Here is a 17502-nt window from a genome sequence, read left to right on the forward strand (position 1 = left end):
GTGGGTTCCTCACCCACTCAGTCTCTCAAGCAAATCAATAAAAGCCTTGTAGGTTGAATTGAGATAGTAACTAAGGACCTTACCCAAGCTGAGTCCTTGATTAAGAGATATTAAAGACTGCAGGAGTCTGCTCTGCAGCCAGAGGCAGAGAACACTGGTCTCCTCAGTGTTCCACATCTATGTCACTGTCGCCAGCTCGCCCCATCCTGGGGGACCAGTGTTAGGCAGAGGCAACAGAAGTCCATTTTCATCCCAATTTTGGCTATTTCATCTTCCCAAGGTGTCCCTGTAATCCCGTATCTGCCTGTGTGAGGAAGGAGGTGCCAGAGTGAGGCACCACAAGGCTCCCCATCAAAATGTGCCCCGTACTCCAGACCACACGTGCCTGACCCAAGAGAACGGCTTCCTTGACCCTGATGGTAACTTTCATGCAGTGCTGGGCTCCTACTGGATCTATGCTACCTGGGCCTTGTGGATCTGATGATGCCCAGCTCAGCTGGGTGTCCCTACCATGGGATCATTTCCTTTTACCCTCTACAAGGGCCTGAAGGTGCCTTGGGAAAGACATTAGCTTGGTGGAGAGAAGGTAAGGCCTCTGTTGATAAAAGGAAGCCCCTTGGTAAATTCTTGGTGACAATATCTGCTCTGGGAGGAGAGAAACCAGGAGCCTAACACTTTTAACAGAGAACACTGGACAGGTATGGAGGGAAAGTCCCAAAGGTCATTCTTGAAAGGCTTGTCTTGCCTTTCAGCTCAGGAAGGTACACAGGTGCTTGGCTTCCATAGAAAGATCTCATTAGCAGAATGACTTGCTGTCTCTACCGAGACCATTTTGTAGGGAGGATGGTGGAGCCAGGTTCACAATTCCAGGCCCAGCCAAAACAAGCAGGCACTCCCAGGCACGTCCAGCAGGTGGGGGTGAGCACGAAGGGACGGAGCTCGGATGGTGGGGTGTCGCTTGCATGGATCCCGCCCTCAGATGCCCGTCGGGTTCCGCCTGCAGGGGAGGACTCCGGGGGCCAGTGGAGAGCAGAGGGGTTAAGCGCAGACCGAAGGGCCGAGTGGATCCCGGCGCAGTGCGGAGCGGGGCGCGAGCCATGACTGTGTCCGGGATCCTGTCCCGCCTGGCAACGGTGGCATCAATGGCGCTGGTGATGCTGGAGGCACACTTCGCGGCGGGCGCGGGCATGGGCTCTTGCTACGACGGTGCGGGACGCGCACAGCGCTGTTTGCCTGAGTTCGAGAACGCGGCGTTCGGCCGACGCGCCGAGGCCTCGCACACATGCGGACGGCCCCCGGAGGACTTCTGTCCGCACGTGGGGGCACCAGGTGCTGGGCCACAGTGCCAGCGCTGCGACGATGCTGACCCCCGACGACGCCACGACGCCTCGTACCTCACAGACTTCCACAGCCCCGATGACAGCACATGGTGGCAGAGCCCATCCATGGCCTTTGGGGTGCAATACCCCACGTCGGTTAACCTGACCCTACGCCTAGGTAAGCGTACATCCTGTCACCTTGTTTCCAGACCATGGAGGCCCCGGCAGAGAGCTGTGCACTCTGGGGGAGGCTGCAGCACCCACGGGTAAGGAGTCAGAACCTGCAAGCCCTGGGTAGCAGGAGGCCAGCCCAAGGGGTTCCCTTAAAGGTTTGGAGGAGCAGAAAGACCCCCCCCCAGCTTTTGCAGAGCTGTGGAACTGGGTGCAGCATCCATTCTCTGGAGGAAAGGTGGGGGTGATTGCTCCCTGGTGATCTGGTTCATCACCTAAGGCCGGGACTTGTGATCTGGTCAGCTTCAATGCCCTGTGGACCTCTGAGACTCTGAGCAGTTTGAGAATGGGAGTTAGGGCAGTTGCCACCAAACCAAACACTGGCAATACCCTGGGCAGGACAGCCAGTTTCTTATTGCCCCTGGATAGCCAGCTGGGGTATTTGGCCTGGTTCTTCTGCATTGCATATGATTGCTTCACCCAGCCCGAGGCAAGTTGACGGAGCATTAGGCCCCTGAGGGTGGGAACCCAGGGGCCCACTTCCACCCTGAAACTGGACTATTCTCTACCCACTCCAAGTCCAGATGAGCCCAATGACGACCTTAGGTTCCTTGCTATGTCCTGGATGCTGTATAAATCTTCCAAAGCTTTGATAACTTGGATTTGGTATTTTCATAACTCATTTTGGCACTAAATGTGACCTGAGGCTATTTCTAGCCCTTATGTATCCTAGTAAGGGCCAATATCCATACATTTTGTTACTGGAATCTCATTTGAGAGCAGCCTACAGCCACAGAATGAAGCCCGTTAGCTAAGCACTCTTCTCCTGAACTACATACATCCTCAGCGTGCCTCTAGAAGTTCCAAGGCACACCGGAGCAGAGTTTGGATAATGTCTAATGAAACTATGCCCCAGTGAAAAGCTGGAGGCTCAGAGAAGTTAAGTGTTTTGTGCAGAGACACACAGCTGCTAAATGACAGTCAGCACCCATACATTCCTGTACAATGGAGGTCAGAATATAAACTTGGCATGTGCTGTACCACCCATGACTATGATGTTTCTTCCTAGTCATGGGTGGCAAAGCCCTGGCAAAGACTGGGAAATGGCTTTGTCCTCAGAAAAGGGAGGTGGGAAGAATATTTAACCCCTTCAGCAGCACAGGCAGGCACGTGTCCTTTGCATCCCAAACCCAGTTCCCATGGGTGAGGACAGTCTCTCTGACTGTCTGGAGCTTGGATGGGGTGGGGTCTGCCCAGACAGGAAGCAGGAAGCTAGGGGAGGTGGTGGCCAATGGGGCTGGCAAGGCCTCAAGGCCATGGGAGGAATCTGGGGCAGGGACGGAGACACTGTGTTCCCTAACAAAGGCTGTCACACGCGCCCATGAAATCCAGATGCCAAGGAGAGAACTCTAGCCTTGGGCACCAGGGCAGTGTGATCGGAGTGGGAAGCCCTGTGTTTGCCTTAGTGGGGTAGCACTGCTCACACACTGCTAGTGCTTTGCCTGATGCATCTCCTGCAGCTTTTAGATGCTTCAACAAGCAGTCTTTGGAACCCACAGATCCTGGGTTCTGAGTGTGAGCAAAGGCATCAGACACTCAAACATGCACGAGGCACAGAAGAGTTTGTACCGTGAAAGGGTGGATGGGTGGGTGGATGGATGGATGGATGGATGAATGGATGGATGGATGGATGGATAACAGCACATGCTGGGCACTTGGTCAGCTCAGAGTTCTCTTGATGGGTCTGAAAGCAGGATAGGGTAGACATCATGCAATGGACTTTGGATTCAAGCATAGCAAAACCATTTACTGGGAAGTCCCGGGGCTCTGTGTTGCACCTCAGTCTCCCTGCTTATACAGTGGAGACAAGAGCAGGGCTAGGGATACTTCCCTAGCTCAGCTGGTAGATGTCTGCCTAGCAGGCATAGGCCCTGGCTTCTACCATCCCCAGCTCTACACAAACTGATGGAACTCGGGAAGTAGAGGCAGGAAAATCAGGAGTTTTAGGCTAGCCTTGGCTCTGTCTCAAAACAAACAAACAAGCAAACACCAAAATAAAAACACTTGCTGCCTCTGAGGACAGTATGACAGCTACAGGTGCTCAGATTGGAGCCACCGTGGTCCTCATGGATGAGTTGGAAGCCCTGGGTAGGGGCCGGGCGCTGCAGGTGGGCTCTGTATCAGGGAATAAGGGATCATCCTGTTCCAAAAGACATCCCGACCCAGGTCTTCCTGCATGTTGCTGTGCTGGCCCATTTGAGGGCTGGGTGTCTAAATTGTGCTGCAGCTAAGCCATGGACTCATAATATCCAGAAATCTAGAGTGCCTTAACTGTTAGCTGAAGTGGGCTGGTAACAGTCCCTCTGTTCTTCAGCTGCTCCTGTTGGCTGGGTCCCTCCTCCCCTTTCATGAAGGCTCTTAGGAGGGAAAGTAGAAGTCTGGCCAGAGTCCCCTGGGGCTGGGGGTGAGGAGCAGAGGGAAGAGGAGGCGGAGGTCATCTTGGGATGGAGGTCACAGCGTTCCCAGCTCCCCGCAGCTCCTGACATCTGGTCTAGATCCCCTCCTGCAGTGGCTGCTGAGCCAGGTCTTCCTGCGTGTGATGAAAGGCCACAGTGGGGCTGATTGGTGGAGCTGACTGCTCTCAGGGCTTCCCTGATGGCTGAAGAAGCTGGCAGTGTTGGCCGAGGGGTGATGGGGAAAAGGGGAAACAGAGGCCATGGGGTGACAGACTGTTCAAGGACCAGCATCTCAGCCTGGAGGAATTTATTCTTCACTTATAGGGAAACTGAGGCTCTGAGGATGAAGTCAATTGTTTGGGGTCACACAGGGCTCAACTTCAGGGCTCTGCTACTTTCACTTAGAATAGAGAGTAAACGGGTCAGGTTGGCCCTGAGCTTTCTGCATCTCCATCTTAGAACCCAGCGCAGTGGCTCTTGGTGTCCTGTCTTGGATTATCTGGACTCTCCCAGGACCATAGAAACATGCTGCTGGGTTCCAAGTCCCCAAGTGCAGGGTGAAATAGCAGGATCAGCCCCCAACACCACTTGCCAGTACCTACGGAGCCTATGGCCTTTGTTCTTAGCCATAGAATACAGCTGTGGTGGGGCAGTGGTGGCGCACGCCTTTAATCCCACACTCAGGAGGCAGAGGCAGGCAGATCTCTGAGTTCGAGGACAGCTAGAGTTACAGAGTGAGTTCAAGGACAGCCAGGGCTACACTGAGAACCTTTCTCAAACCTCCATCCCCCAACCCAACCCCCCAAGAAAGAATACAGCTATGTCCAGGACTGCAGGCTAGCCATAAGACCATATGGGGAGAACCTGAGTCTGAGAATACGTATGCGGCATAGAAGCCTCAGCTGTGGGGGGACAGGTCAGCAGTGGCCTCTCAAGGCCTGAGGTGCTAAGAGTCTCTAGAAGCCAGAGTACTCCAGGCCCAAGGGAGCAGATGGAGGCAGCTGCATAGATCTGGAACCCTCTAAGCCTAGATGGCCTCAGAGGAAGAATGAAAACTGTGGGGGCCAACCAGCCACTGTAAAGAGCCTGGCTTGCATAGGAACTGGACCAGGGACCCCGCAGGACTCCCCCCCCCAGCCCCAAAGCTCCCAAGTCTCCTAAGCCTCCCCTCAGCTGTGCCTTTCTGTGGAGTGGGTGGTATGTTTGCCTTGGCTAGGCCCAGAGCTTGGGGACAGTGTCCTCCTTCCACCTCCCTGGAGGATTTGGCTGGAATGCTAGGCCCAAGCAGGTCAAGAGTCAAGGCAGTGGTCTTGGATTGCCTCCCTCCACCCACAGAAGTGGCCCTAGGCCCAGCTGGCCTTGTCCCCACTCCTCAGGACCTCCCACAGTGATCTAGGAGTTGCAAAGGTAGAATGTCCCTCAGTGGGGGAAGGGAATAAGTAGCCTCCGGGCCACCACAATCTCTTTCCACCTAACCTGTTCTGACTACCACCATGGCCCTCTCCAGGCAAGGAAAGCTTTTCCTTTCCCACGTCAATGCCCTCACTTTTACAGGTTCACTTTCTCTTCAGTGTCTGGTAACCCAGACTAGCTCATAAACCAGTGGGTGCCCAATCCCAAGTTCTGGGACGTGGGAGGGAACCTGCACTATCTTTCCAGCTTACGGTGATCTCCTCCAGGAATTTCCCTGAAGGGCTGTACTGTCTTACACTCCTGCCCTGGCCCGGTGTAGCCCCATTCCCAGCTCTGAACTGCCGTGGAGTGGATGAGGGTCCTTGACTTCACAGTTTCACTCCACACCCAGCAACGGGCCCCTTGCTTGCTCAGGCTTTTTGGCCAATGTCCGTCAACAACCACACAGAATGACTGGACAGAGTGGCTGATGGTCACTTGTGGGCCTGCTGTTCAAGAGCCTTGCAGACATCTGATTGCTTAGCCCTTGGCTTGTTATTCTCATTTTGCAAATGGGGAAACTGAGGCACTGAGCTATCCAGTTAGGGAGAAGTCAGGCATTTGATCAGTGACTCTCCAGCACCCGGTGTCTTCAGTAAGAGCAAGCAGAGGAATAGTGAGTGAAAAGTCAGCCCTTCTAGAGGCACCGTTCCAAAACCTAGCCTCTTTCCTGCCTGGCCCTGGCTCTTCCAAGACAAGCCCTACCCCATCTCGTGCCCCGACTTCACATGCTGGAATCATGACCCACCTCTGAGATGATCTGCCTTCCCAAAGGCGTCACTCATTCCTCTGAGTTTCCCACCCGAGTCCTAAGCGCAGCTCAGCTGTGCAGGGACTGTCTCCATGGTGCAGTGTTAACCCAGAAATGATGCGTGATACAAAAAGAGTGAGCACTGGGGCTATTAGCCAGTCATAAGGGGACAAGCACCTCATGATTCTCCTTCTAGAAGGTTCCTGAGTTGTCAGATTCATAAAGGCAGAAAGTGGGACTAGGGCTTCTGGGGTCTCGGGACTGGATGGAAAGCTAATGTTTTAAGAGGACAAACTTTCAGTTTGGGAAATTGCAGAAACTGGAAGGTGACATTGTTGGTGACCGCACAATAGTGTGAATGTGCTTGATACCACAGACTGCACACCCAAAAAACAGCTATGACCATGTATTTTGTTTTTTTGTACATTTCTTAAAGAAAGGTGCCCCCTTCCCATCTCTCCATTTCTCAACTCAATGCCCTCTTCAGCCCCAAGACTTAATGTTTTACCAGAGTTCAGTCATTCTCTGGATTTCCTTCTCCCCACCGATCCCACTGCCCCTCCTCTGTTTATCCCATGAGTTTATTTATGGTCGGCTGTGGCGGCCTGAAATGCCCATCCCCCTTCTTTGCAAACTTGTATTCTGTAGACTCCAGTGATCACAGCCTGGACGACCAACCTCAGAATGATCTTGACACAAAGCTTTATGCAATCACCAGAGAAAACCTGTTTCCCCTGCCGGGCTAACAGTTTGTTAGCTGTAGCCCAGAGGTGACAGAGCCAGGCCTGGTTCAGTGTGGTTCCTGTGGCTGATCTCTGAGGGCACCCACTTCTTCACAGGATTCAAAATGCCCAAGGCTGCCAAGAGCTAACTTGGGAACTGAAGGACTTGACAGTGGGTGTCAGGACCTGGGGCTCAGGCCTAGGATCACTCCCAGCAGTGGGTGGATATCAGTCTGGCCTGCCCATGTGTTCCAGCTCAAACCTTGCTGCCCTCTCTGGCGCCACCCCCACCCCAACCCTCCCGGATCCCCAGATGGCTGTAATTAAAGTTTGTTTTCTTTCCATCTTCCAAAAATAAGCCTGGCCTACCCACCAGGTCAGCACTAGACGCCGGCCAGCTCAATTTATGGCAGGCCCAGGTCTTGACAGGCTGTATGTCCCAGCTGGTGAGGGAGATGTGCCTTAGCGTCCTGGTGCTTCGCTCAGGTGGCCCTTGTCATGCTGCCACTGCATCTGAGCCACCAAAGGCTGGGGACACATCTCTTTCTTTCTATCAGTATCTTTAGCCCCTTCCCAGAAGTCCTGCCTCCCCAGGCACCCAGGGAGCTCTGGCAGAAGGGTACCTGGCTCTGCACAGCCTTTTGAGGGTCTGAGGACCAAGAGAGATTGACTGTTTTCTGTGTGGAGTTGAGACCCCTTCTCCCTGAGCTGTGAATTTCTTGTTAATGGAGCACACGCCACAATAGGACTGGGGGATCTCAGACTGTGTGCGGGATGTGCTCAGCTGGTGTCTGGCACATAGTAGGTGCTCAATGTTGAGCTCAGTTGCATGGGAGGCAGTCAGGGAGTTGGGGAAAACAGCATTTGAGGTAGAAGAAGAATATACTCCGTGGCCTAGACCTTAGGAGCAAAGCCACCATCACCCTGGAACCTCGCTGGTCCTGGAGCTTACCAGAGCCTAGGCAGCTGTGGGTTAAATGTCTGTCGCTATACACGGGGCCATTCCCACTGCCTGTCCTCACAGAGCAGGCTGCAGTTGCTCTCCTAATTAACTCCCCACCATCCATCCCACTGCGCCCCTGTGCTGTTGCCTCAGCAGCTCTCCCCTCCTGGCTTGGCAAGGAAGGAGCCTCCATGTTTCCCAGCGCAGAAGCTGCTTGTTTGCATGCAATCCTAGTGACCCCCTTTCTCCGAGGGCAGCCTCCTTGCCAGCCACCTTTGAAGTGCCTCCTGGCTCCCTCCCAGGAGGCATCTGACTGCTGCTCACTGTTTACCGAGCCTGCAGCACTTGTGTCTGCCCCATTGTGAGCACATCTGGGCACATCTGGGCCTGGTGCTCTAACCGGGGAGCTAGCCAGGCACCGCCTGACCCAGCCTAGGCCCCTCCGCATCCTCTTCTGCAGAGCTCAGAAGCCTGGTGCCAACTGCTCTGCCACGGAACTTTAGAAAACATCTTAAAACGGAACCTGGCAAGGCGGTTGCTTTTTAAAAAGTTTTCGTAAAACTGGGTTTTCTCCAGTTTTAAATTAGAACAAGCTCCAGGAAAGAAAATTGGGAAAAACAGAGGGAATCTGAAGGAGGAACAGTTGTGCTGAGTTCCGAGGACAAACATACTCGCCAATTAGCCGGCTGTCTTTGGGGCCTGTGCCTTTTGTTTGGTTTTTCTGAGACAGTCCCATGCAGCCCAGCAGGCCTTGAACTCACTGTATACCTAGGATAGCTTTGAACTACTAATTTTTCTGCCTCTACCTCCCAAGTGCTGAGATGAGGCACATACCTAGTTTTCTAATATTTTTTTCAAATTATGTCTGTGTGTGGTTTCGGGGCATCTACAGACATGTCTGAGTGTGTGTGGAGGCCAGAGGTAAACTTGGGGTGCTGTCCCTCAGTTGCTATCTACTTCGTTTCTTGAGATGCCACCTCTCACAAACTCAGCTAGATTGGCTGTGAGCCAGTGAGCCCCAGGATTTCCCTGTGCCTATCCTCATATCTGGGGTCCCAGGCGGGCAGCCCCACCCCCAGCCTTTTTGGCTAAGAATTCGAACTCAGAGCCTCCTGCTTGTGTGACACTTGCTTTATCAGGTGAGCTGCCTCCCCAGCCCTGACATTTTACATTATGGTCTCCCTTTAGACTCTCTCGAAGTGCCTGTGTCCTTCGTTTTGACTCTGACTTTCCCAGGGGGCCTTCGACTCTTCAGACTGTCAATGGCTTTGGTCACTATGGGAACTGCTGTCCTGTAGGTCTCTTTAGCTATTTCTTCAGACTCCTGGTTTCCCAAGTCTATGTAATACTGTGATGATCTGTGCCTTTCGTCCATCCCCCCTCCCTCCACCCACGAAGGCTTCTTTGTCTGATTCTGGGGAATATTCCTGCGGTTCCTCAGGCCTGTCACCAAACTGCTGTCCCAGAGGGATAGTATATTTGTGCTAAATTTTTCTTTTGTTGTGGTGAAGTACACATAGCATATGATTGTATCCATGTTCAACTGTGTGCAGTTTGGAGTCACAAACACACTCCTGCTCTGAACCTGTAGCAAGGGGTCCAGGCTCTGTTACCTTAGGAAACAGAACAGGCTGCCCCGCCCCCAGTGCCTGTGGCCCCACTGCACTTGTAAAATGACGTTTATTTTATAGTTTAATTATGTATATGAGTGTGCATGTCTGTGTGTGGGTATGTACACATGAGTGGAGGGGCCAAGGAGGCCGGAGAGACAGCCAGGTCCTTTGTGGTCACAGTTACAGAATGAGTGTCCCAGCGCTGAGAACTCCAGTGCTCTGTGAGAGTAGCACATGCTTTTTTTGTTTGTTTGTTTGTTTTTTGAGACAGGGTTTCTCTGTATAGCCCTGGCTGTGCTGGAACTCACTCTGTAGACCAGGCTGGCCTCGAACTCAGAAATCCGCCTGCCTCTGCCTCCCAAGTGCTGGGATTAAAGGTGTGTGCCACCACTGCCCGGCTAGTAGCACATGCTCTTAAGCACTGAACCATCTCCACAGCACATACACACACACACACGCACACGCACACGCACACGCACACGCACACGCACACGCACACGCACACGCACACGCACGCACGCCAGAGTTAAGTCAACAACTATCTTCCTTTATCATTGCCTACCTTGTTGCCTTGAGGCAGGATCTCTCACTGTACTGGAAACTTGCTGCTTGGGGCAAGGCTGGCCATTGGGTTCTTAGGATCTGCTTGTCTTTGTGCTCCCGACTCCCACCCACTCCATTCTGGGGTTACAGGTATATGCAGCTGTGTTTGACTTTTCACATGGGTGCGGGAGACTCGAACTCTTGTCTTCCTGTTTAGCAACTGGGTGCTGTTAGCCACTGAGCCATCCTCCAGCACCTCCCTGGGCCTATTATACTGTCTGTCTCTGTGCGTGTGGTGCGAGGCATGCCTGCAGTGTTGATCTGTCTATGACACACTTCTTCTGTCTAGCACCACACCCTCAGGGCTTGTCTGTATTTTAGGCCCAAGGGTCGAGGTTGCCCCAGTTTTCCAGGCTGAACAGCTGTCTTCTGCATGGCTGGGCCATCTGTTTGGCATGGCCTGGGCTGTTTCTTCACCTTGGCTGTCCTGAGCTGTGGGTGCTGTGAACACAGATGTGTATGTACCTTCCTCGAGGCCTGGCTTCTGTTCTTTGCTCTTTGAAGATATGTCACACGAGGCTGGCCAGGTTGTAGGGTGAGGCTGGCTTTTGATTTTCTAATGACCTGCCTCTGTTATCCACAATGGTGGCATTTTAAAAAAACTTACCATCACCAGTGCACAGGATGGCCTCTCGGTGTTGTCACCAACCCTTGTTTTGCCGTGTGTGTGTGTGTGTGTGTGTGTGTGTGTGTGTGTGTCCAGGGCTCAGCTCAGCTGTTCAAGGCTAGCTTAGCAAATGTGAAGTGTTGACTTTGCCTCCCATCCCTTGAACATAAAAGCACACGATCCCATGATTCTCACAGGTTCACGAACCCACCATTGAGTCGACCGTGGGATGTTCTCATCAGCCCCTGTGCCCATTCACAGTCATTGCCATTTATCCCAAAGTCTCACCCCGACATCCAAATACCACTAACTTACTTCCTGCCTGTGGCTGGGCTACTTCTGGGCACTCAGCGTAAGTGAGGTTAGCCAGCAGGGTCTTCCGTTTTAGCAGCTTCAGCGTCACCTCTCATGGGTTGCGCACACTGAGACTTCATTCCTTGTCACCGTGGTAAGAATTCCTCTGCATGGTTGGCCAGGCATTTGGGCCATTCTGAGTACTGCTGTGGACATGCACATCTAGTCGTTCTGGGTCACGTGTCTTTCTGTCGCACTTAGCCACCTGCCTTCCAGTGCCATTCTTGGGTCGAACATCAACCCTGTTCGGCATCCTGAGGCAACACCAGCTTGCCACTTTCCCTGTCACTCCCAGCTGCGGGGGTCTCACTTACCATGTATCCTCCATGGTACCGAGTATTACAGTCTTTATGTTATCTTATTTGTTTTTATTTGTTTACTGAGCAAAGAGAGACACTGCCAATCAGGGAATCATGGTTCCTGATGGCTCAGGTTCTCATGCAAAGAGGTGAGCTGAGCTGGATGAAGGATGGGCTGACAGCCGCAGGCCTGCAGGTATAGCCCTCCCCTGGCTCCTCTGACAAGCATTAGCAATGGATGGCGGCCCTCTGGGCTATGCAGGTTTGGGACCCTTGCATTTCTTTTTCTTTGTGATGCTGGAGTCAAACTTAGGGTTTTGTGTATGCTGAACAAGCATGCTATCTCTAAGTCACACTGGAACCCGGGGCTCTGTGTTCTCCCTCCAGAGAGTTTCCACCAGCTGCTATCCTTCCCAACTCCCCAATGCCACCCCCCCACCCCACCCCACCCTGGATCCAGGCTGTGTTTCCTTCTATAAGACAATCTCCATCTGCCTGGCTGCAGGGAAGGCCTATGAGATCACCTACGTGAGGCTGAAGTTCCACACCAGTCGCCCCGAAAGCTTTGCCATCTACAAGCGCACACACACCAATGGCCCCTGGGAGCCCTACCAGTACTACAGTGCCTCCTGCCAGAAAACCTATGGCCTCCCTGAGGGCCACTACCTGCGGCCCGGTGAGGATGAGAGGGTGGCCTTCTGCACCTCTGAGTTCAGCGACATCTCCCCCTTGAACGGGGGCAACGTGGCCTTCTCCACCCTGGAGGGCCGTCCCAGTGCCTACAACTTTGAGGAGAGCCCCGTGCTGCAGGTCAGGGGACAGCAGGGCCTGGGTGAGGAGGGGCAGGCAGGATGGGATGTGGGTCAGGGAACAGCAAGCAAACCAGCAGAGCTAGGACCTGAGAGACCTTCTGGTTGTCATACCTTCAGCCCTAGAATGCTGCCTTCCTTTGTGGGTGCCTGGTTTATTTTTATTTTTAAATGTAATTAATTTATTTATATGATTTTTCTGTGTAGCCTTAAGCTGTCCTAGAACTCACTCTTTGAAGCAGGTTGGCCCCGAACTCAAGGAAATCTGCCTGCCTCTGCCTCCTGAATGCTGGGATTAAAGGTGTGTAACAACACCGCTCAGCTATTTTTAATTTTTTATTTATTTATCATTTCAATAAGCTGAAGCAGAAAGGTCATGAGTCCCAGGGCAACCTTCAGTCCACCTGACCCCCCCTCCCCCGCTATGCATGGGTAGGAGTGGCTGCCTAAGGAGAAAGTGTTCAGAGACCCTCCCCCCTGTTCAGCTTGGTTTCTTAGTCACAATACTTCCACTGGTGAGTCATTTTGAGTCCCCACCCAGGCCTTGCTTCCCTGGTCCACAGAGGCCTCAGCATCTCCCAGGAGCCCTCTGAGAACACAGAGCCCCAGGCTGCAGTATGGATTGGAGATAGCATGCTTGCTCAGCATGCACAGGACCCTAAGTTTGACCCCAGCATCACAAATAAGAAATGCGAGGGTTCCAAACCTGCATAGCTCAGTGGGTAGATTGCTTGCCTAGCATGAATGAAGGAAGCCCTGAGTTCCATCAGCAACACCTCATAAACTGGGTGTGGTGGTGCACACTTGTGTAATCCTAGTACATCAGAAGTGGAGACAGGAGGATTGGGAGTTCAGGGCCATCCAGGGCTACTTGTGAGTCTGTCAGAGGAAGAATAAAAGGGAGGAGGAGGAGGAAGAGGAGGAGAAGGAGAAAGAGGAGGAGAAGGAGGAAGAGGAGGAGAAGGAGGAAGAGGAGGAGAAGGAAGAAGAGGAGAAGGAGGAAGAGGAGGAGAAGGAAGAAGAGGGAGAAGGTGGACTCCAGCCTTACCCCAACTCTCACAGCCAGACCTGCCTTCAACAGAACCCTGAAAGTACAGTGACCTTTGCAAATCCCAGCCCCAGGTGACTTGGAGAGTGACAGGGACCCGCAGCCTCAATGCCACACAGAGTTCTCAGGACTGAGTCCTGCTGAGGTGGGGAGCAACTATGCCAGGAGCTCATTCTCCATCCTGACGGCCTGATTGCTAAGCCAGGGGCTCCTGGGTTGAATTAAAACGTTGATTAATATTCAGCCGGAGCCGCCTCTGATTATAACAGCAGGCAGATGGAAATGTCACTCTCCACGTGCATCCCCCCACTTCCTCACCACGCGCTTCCACGGGGAAGCTGCTCATCCAGCCCGTGATCAGCAAGAATCTATCAAGGGTCTGCTATGTGCCAGGCAGAGCCCAGGGGCTCTGGCTTGTGGGGCTCATGTTCTGGGGTGTCAATCCTCTGCCTGTGAGGAGCTATCGGGAGAAAACAGAGCAGGAGGGAAGGTAGGTGACTTGCACACCAGGGCCAGACAGGCTGCCTCAGCCACTGTACGTACACACACACATGTATGTACATGCACACATAAATGCACACATAAACGCACACACACGCACATATGCACACATACACATGTACACACACATGCACACATACATGCACAAACACATGCACACATGCACACACGCACATGTGCACATGCACATACATGCATGCATGCAAGCTCATGCACACACATACATCTGTGCGGATGCTAGGCCTCATGACCAGTGGTTGACATTACCACCCTCTTCCTCCTCACACCCTCAGGGGACCTACTAACCTTGCTGCATTTTACACATGGGGAAACAGAGGCACCAAGGCATTGAGCCTTGTCACCAAATTGTGCAGCCGGCAGTCCCAAGATCGACCCATATTCTTGGCCTGTTCTCAGAATTTGTCTCAGCCGACCTGTCCCTGTGCCCCAGGACCACCCCCACTTTCTGAGGAGCAGGAGACTGGATTTCCCAGTGGAGCAGGCCAAGAGCACTTGCTGATGGTGTCCTTGTTTTCTTTCCCAGGAATGGGTTACCAGCACTGATCTCCTGATCTCTCTGGATCGGCTCAACACATTTGGGGATGACATCTTCAAGGACCCCAGAGTGCTCCAGTCTTACTACTACGCTGTGTCTGACTTCTCTGTGGGTGGCAGGTAGGCTAGAAGACAGGGCCAGGGGAGGCAGGAACAGGTCCCATACCTCAGGTCTGAGAGCCACAGAGCGGCTGCTGGTAAGGTACCTAGGATGATCCAGATGAAGAATAAACAGGACCCCCCCACACCTGCATTTGAGGCCTTGCTGCTGGCTCCCTTCTGCCTCCACAGGCCACCCCCCCCAAACCATTCCCACCAGGAAAGGGAGGAGACAGTGAATTCCTACCCTAGGCCTGTGGCTAGCACAACAGACATGAATCCAGGGGTTCTCAGTAAACATCAGTGTGCCCAGTGTGCGCAATGGTCCCAGTCAGCTCTGCAGACCAAATGCTGGAGACACACTGAGCAGTTAGGGGGAGCCTCCATGAGCGAGACAGCTAGGCTTAAAGGAAGAGAAGGCTGTGAGGTTGGAGTAAGGACAGACATGTCACAGACAGAGCTCACTCCCACCTGTCTGTCACTGGGGAGCCGCTGAAAGCCTCTGATTCTTTTTTTGTTTTGTTTTGTTTTTCGAGACAGGGTTTCTCTGTGTAGCCCTGGCTGTCTTGGAACTCACTCTGTAGACCAGGCTGGCCTCAAACTCAGAAATCCTCCTGCCTCTGCCTCCCAAGTGCTGGGATTAAAGGCAAGGCGTATGCCACCACTGCCCGGCTGCCTCTGATTCTTTTTTTTTTTTTTTTAATTTTTTATTTTTTTTATTTTATTTTTTATTTTTTATTTTATTTATTTATTTATTTATTTTTCCTTTTTTTATTAGATATTTTATTTACACTTCAGATGGCATCCCCTATCCCCATTCCCCCCCACCCCCCTTGCCTCTGATTCTTAAAACACCGATTTCCCTGCTCCTGTGACAGAACCTCCAACAAAGGCAACTTAAGGAAGGAACAATTTTGTCTCATCGAAGTAGTTTGAGGGTCCAGCAGCATGATAGCATCAAGTGAATCAGAGAGAGATGAACACTGATACATAGCTTGCTTTCTCCTTGTTATCCACCCCGGGACCCCAGTCAATGGGATGGTAGTGCCCATGCTCAGGCTGGGTTGTCCCTGCTCAACGGACGCTCCCAGAGTTTTGTCTCCTAGGTGATTCTAGATCCTGTCTGGTGGACAATATGAATCATTCATCCTTGGTACAGCAACGTGGGACAGGGTGAGGAGAGGGAGGGGGAAGAACTGCAGGAGGCAGGGAGCTGGGACTAAGCAGATACTGTCAGGGCAGGGAGCCTGGGCTGACCAGTAAGCAGATGAGGATGTAGCTCAAAGTGACAGGCGGTGGATGTGGGCAGACAGTGAGGATGGTCCCTAGATGCTGGGCTCCCACCATTCAGAGATGCTTGGACAATGTTAAAGATGGAGAAGGTGGGGAGGAACTTCCATGGAAGACCAGGTGTGAAGGGACCTCAGGGGACACAGGTGAGAAACTCCAGATGACCCACCCACACACTGTAAATCGGGTCAGACCTCCCAGCAGGACTCCACAGATGGTCATGACCTCCATCCGCTGTGCCTGCTGTGAGGGGCTGCAGGCCAGACAACATCTGGGTCCCAGCTGATGAGACTCAAATCACCCTGGGCCCCACAGCTGGCTGTGAAGGCCACTCTCAGGAAGGAACGGCACCTTCCCTTGGGTCAGAAGGATTCATGGGGGAGTGGGAGCTTGCAGCATCCTCTCAGGGATAGAGTACACACTCCTTAGTTCCCATAACCACCGTCTTCCAAGACTGACGCTGACTCATCCCGACCAGCAGCAGCGGAGTGTTGCTGCCTACCCTGAGCCCGTGAGCAAACAGTACCAAAACTCTGTGTTCCCGAAGTAGAGATGGGGTCCTGGCAATGCCAGTTATCCAGCACTGCCCTCTGAGGACGTGACTTTGGGAAGCCAGGATGGGCTCTGGCTTGGACATTGCCCCTCAGTGTCTCTCTGCTGCAGCTGGGGAATACAGTCCCTCCCACCTCCAAAGACTTTCTCACCTTCAAAGACACTCCCATCTCCAAGGACACTCCCACCTCCAAGGACACTACCACCTCCAAGGACACTCCCACTCCAAGGACACTCCCACTCCAAAGACACTAGATGTCTGGGCTATTTGCTGTGTCTAGGACCAACTCAGAGCAAGGCAGCATGAGGCCACCCACATGGGTTCTGAGCCACCAGGGATGGTGGCCACACAAAGTCAGCACCCTACATTGTCTACCTCCCAAAGCACGTCCTTTTGGTTTTTTTGGAGTTCACGCATCTCTTGACATTTTGGGTATCATGGGAATACAGGCCCAGGGCTCAGACTTTGGGGATTACTTGGGAGCTTCCCCCTGCATAGGACACTCCTTTCTTGCTCTTTTTGACACACTTGCAGAATTACCTGAGGTAACACCAGCCCTTGAAGGACTGACCCTGTGACCTCTTGCCCCCTCCCCCAACCCAGGAAACTGAATTGACTTCTCCCTGAGTCTCAAGTTCCCCTGAGTTGGGACTCTGCCCAGGCAGAGACCTTCTGTGGAAGCCACTTACTAGCTGGCAGCAATGGGGACAGCCTTCCAGGCCTCAGTTTCTCAGTCTGCTCAAAGCCAGCAACAGGAGGCTGGTAAAGACAGGTGTGCTGGTTAGCTAGCATTTTGACAACAAAACACAGGCTCGAGTCATTTGGGAAGAGGAACCCTCAGTTGAAAAAAAAAATATCTTGAGCTAGAGAGATGGCTCAGCCGTTAAGAGCACTTCCAGAAGTCCTGAGTTCAATTCCCAGCAACCACATGGTGGCTCACAACCATCTGTAATGGGATCCAAAGCACTCTTCTAGTGTGTGTCTGAAGACAGCTGCAGTGTACTCATATACATAAAAAATACATAAATCTTTTTTAAAAATATCTCCACCAGACTGGCCTGTAGGCAAGTCTCTGGGAAAAAAAAATTTTTTTTAATGATTGACAAGCGATTATCCAGCCCACTGTGGGCAGTGGCATCCCTGGGCTGGAGGTCCTGGTTGTATAGGAAAGCAGGCTGAGGAACCTGTGGGGAGCAAGCCAGTATACAACATTCCTCGTGGCCTCTGCATCAGCTCCCACCTGAGTTCCTGCCCTGACGTCTTTTCATAATGAACTTTAATGGAGATGTATAAGATGAAACAAACCCTCTCCTTCCCAAGTTGCTTTTGGTCAGGGTGTTTAGCTCAGCAATATGGA

General features: G+C 52.6%; 1 protein-coding gene across 6 annotated transcripts in view; it reads left to right on the forward strand.

Moving 5' to 3' along the window:
• Positions 1-999: 999 nt before the first annotated feature.
• The window catches only part of Lamc3 (laminin subunit gamma 3), a 58973-nt gene continuing 42470 nt past the window's right edge, over positions 1000-17502 (forward strand). For 3 of the 6 annotated variants that reach the window (XM_076928476.1, XM_076928478.1, XM_076928479.1), the window contains exons 1-3: positions 1001-1497; positions 11796-12100; positions 14193-14323. In XM_076928476.1, coding sequence (XP_076784591.1) covers positions 1098-1497; positions 11796-12100; positions 14193-14323 — 836 coding nt within the window. In that variant the 5' untranslated portion in view covers positions 1001-1097. Of the gene's footprint in view, positions 1498-11795; positions 12101-14192; positions 14324-17502 lie in introns of all 6 variants that reach the window. The other 3 variants (XM_034496633.2, XM_076928480.1, XM_076928477.1) reach the window with 2 other exon arrangements.

The sequence above is a fragment of the Arvicanthis niloticus genome, chromosome 2 (genome assembly GCF_011762505.2).
Source record: "Arvicanthis niloticus isolate mArvNil1 chromosome 2, mArvNil1.pat.X, whole genome shotgun sequence".
Lineage (NCBI taxonomy): Eukaryota > Metazoa > Chordata > Mammalia > Rodentia > Muridae > Arvicanthis > Arvicanthis niloticus.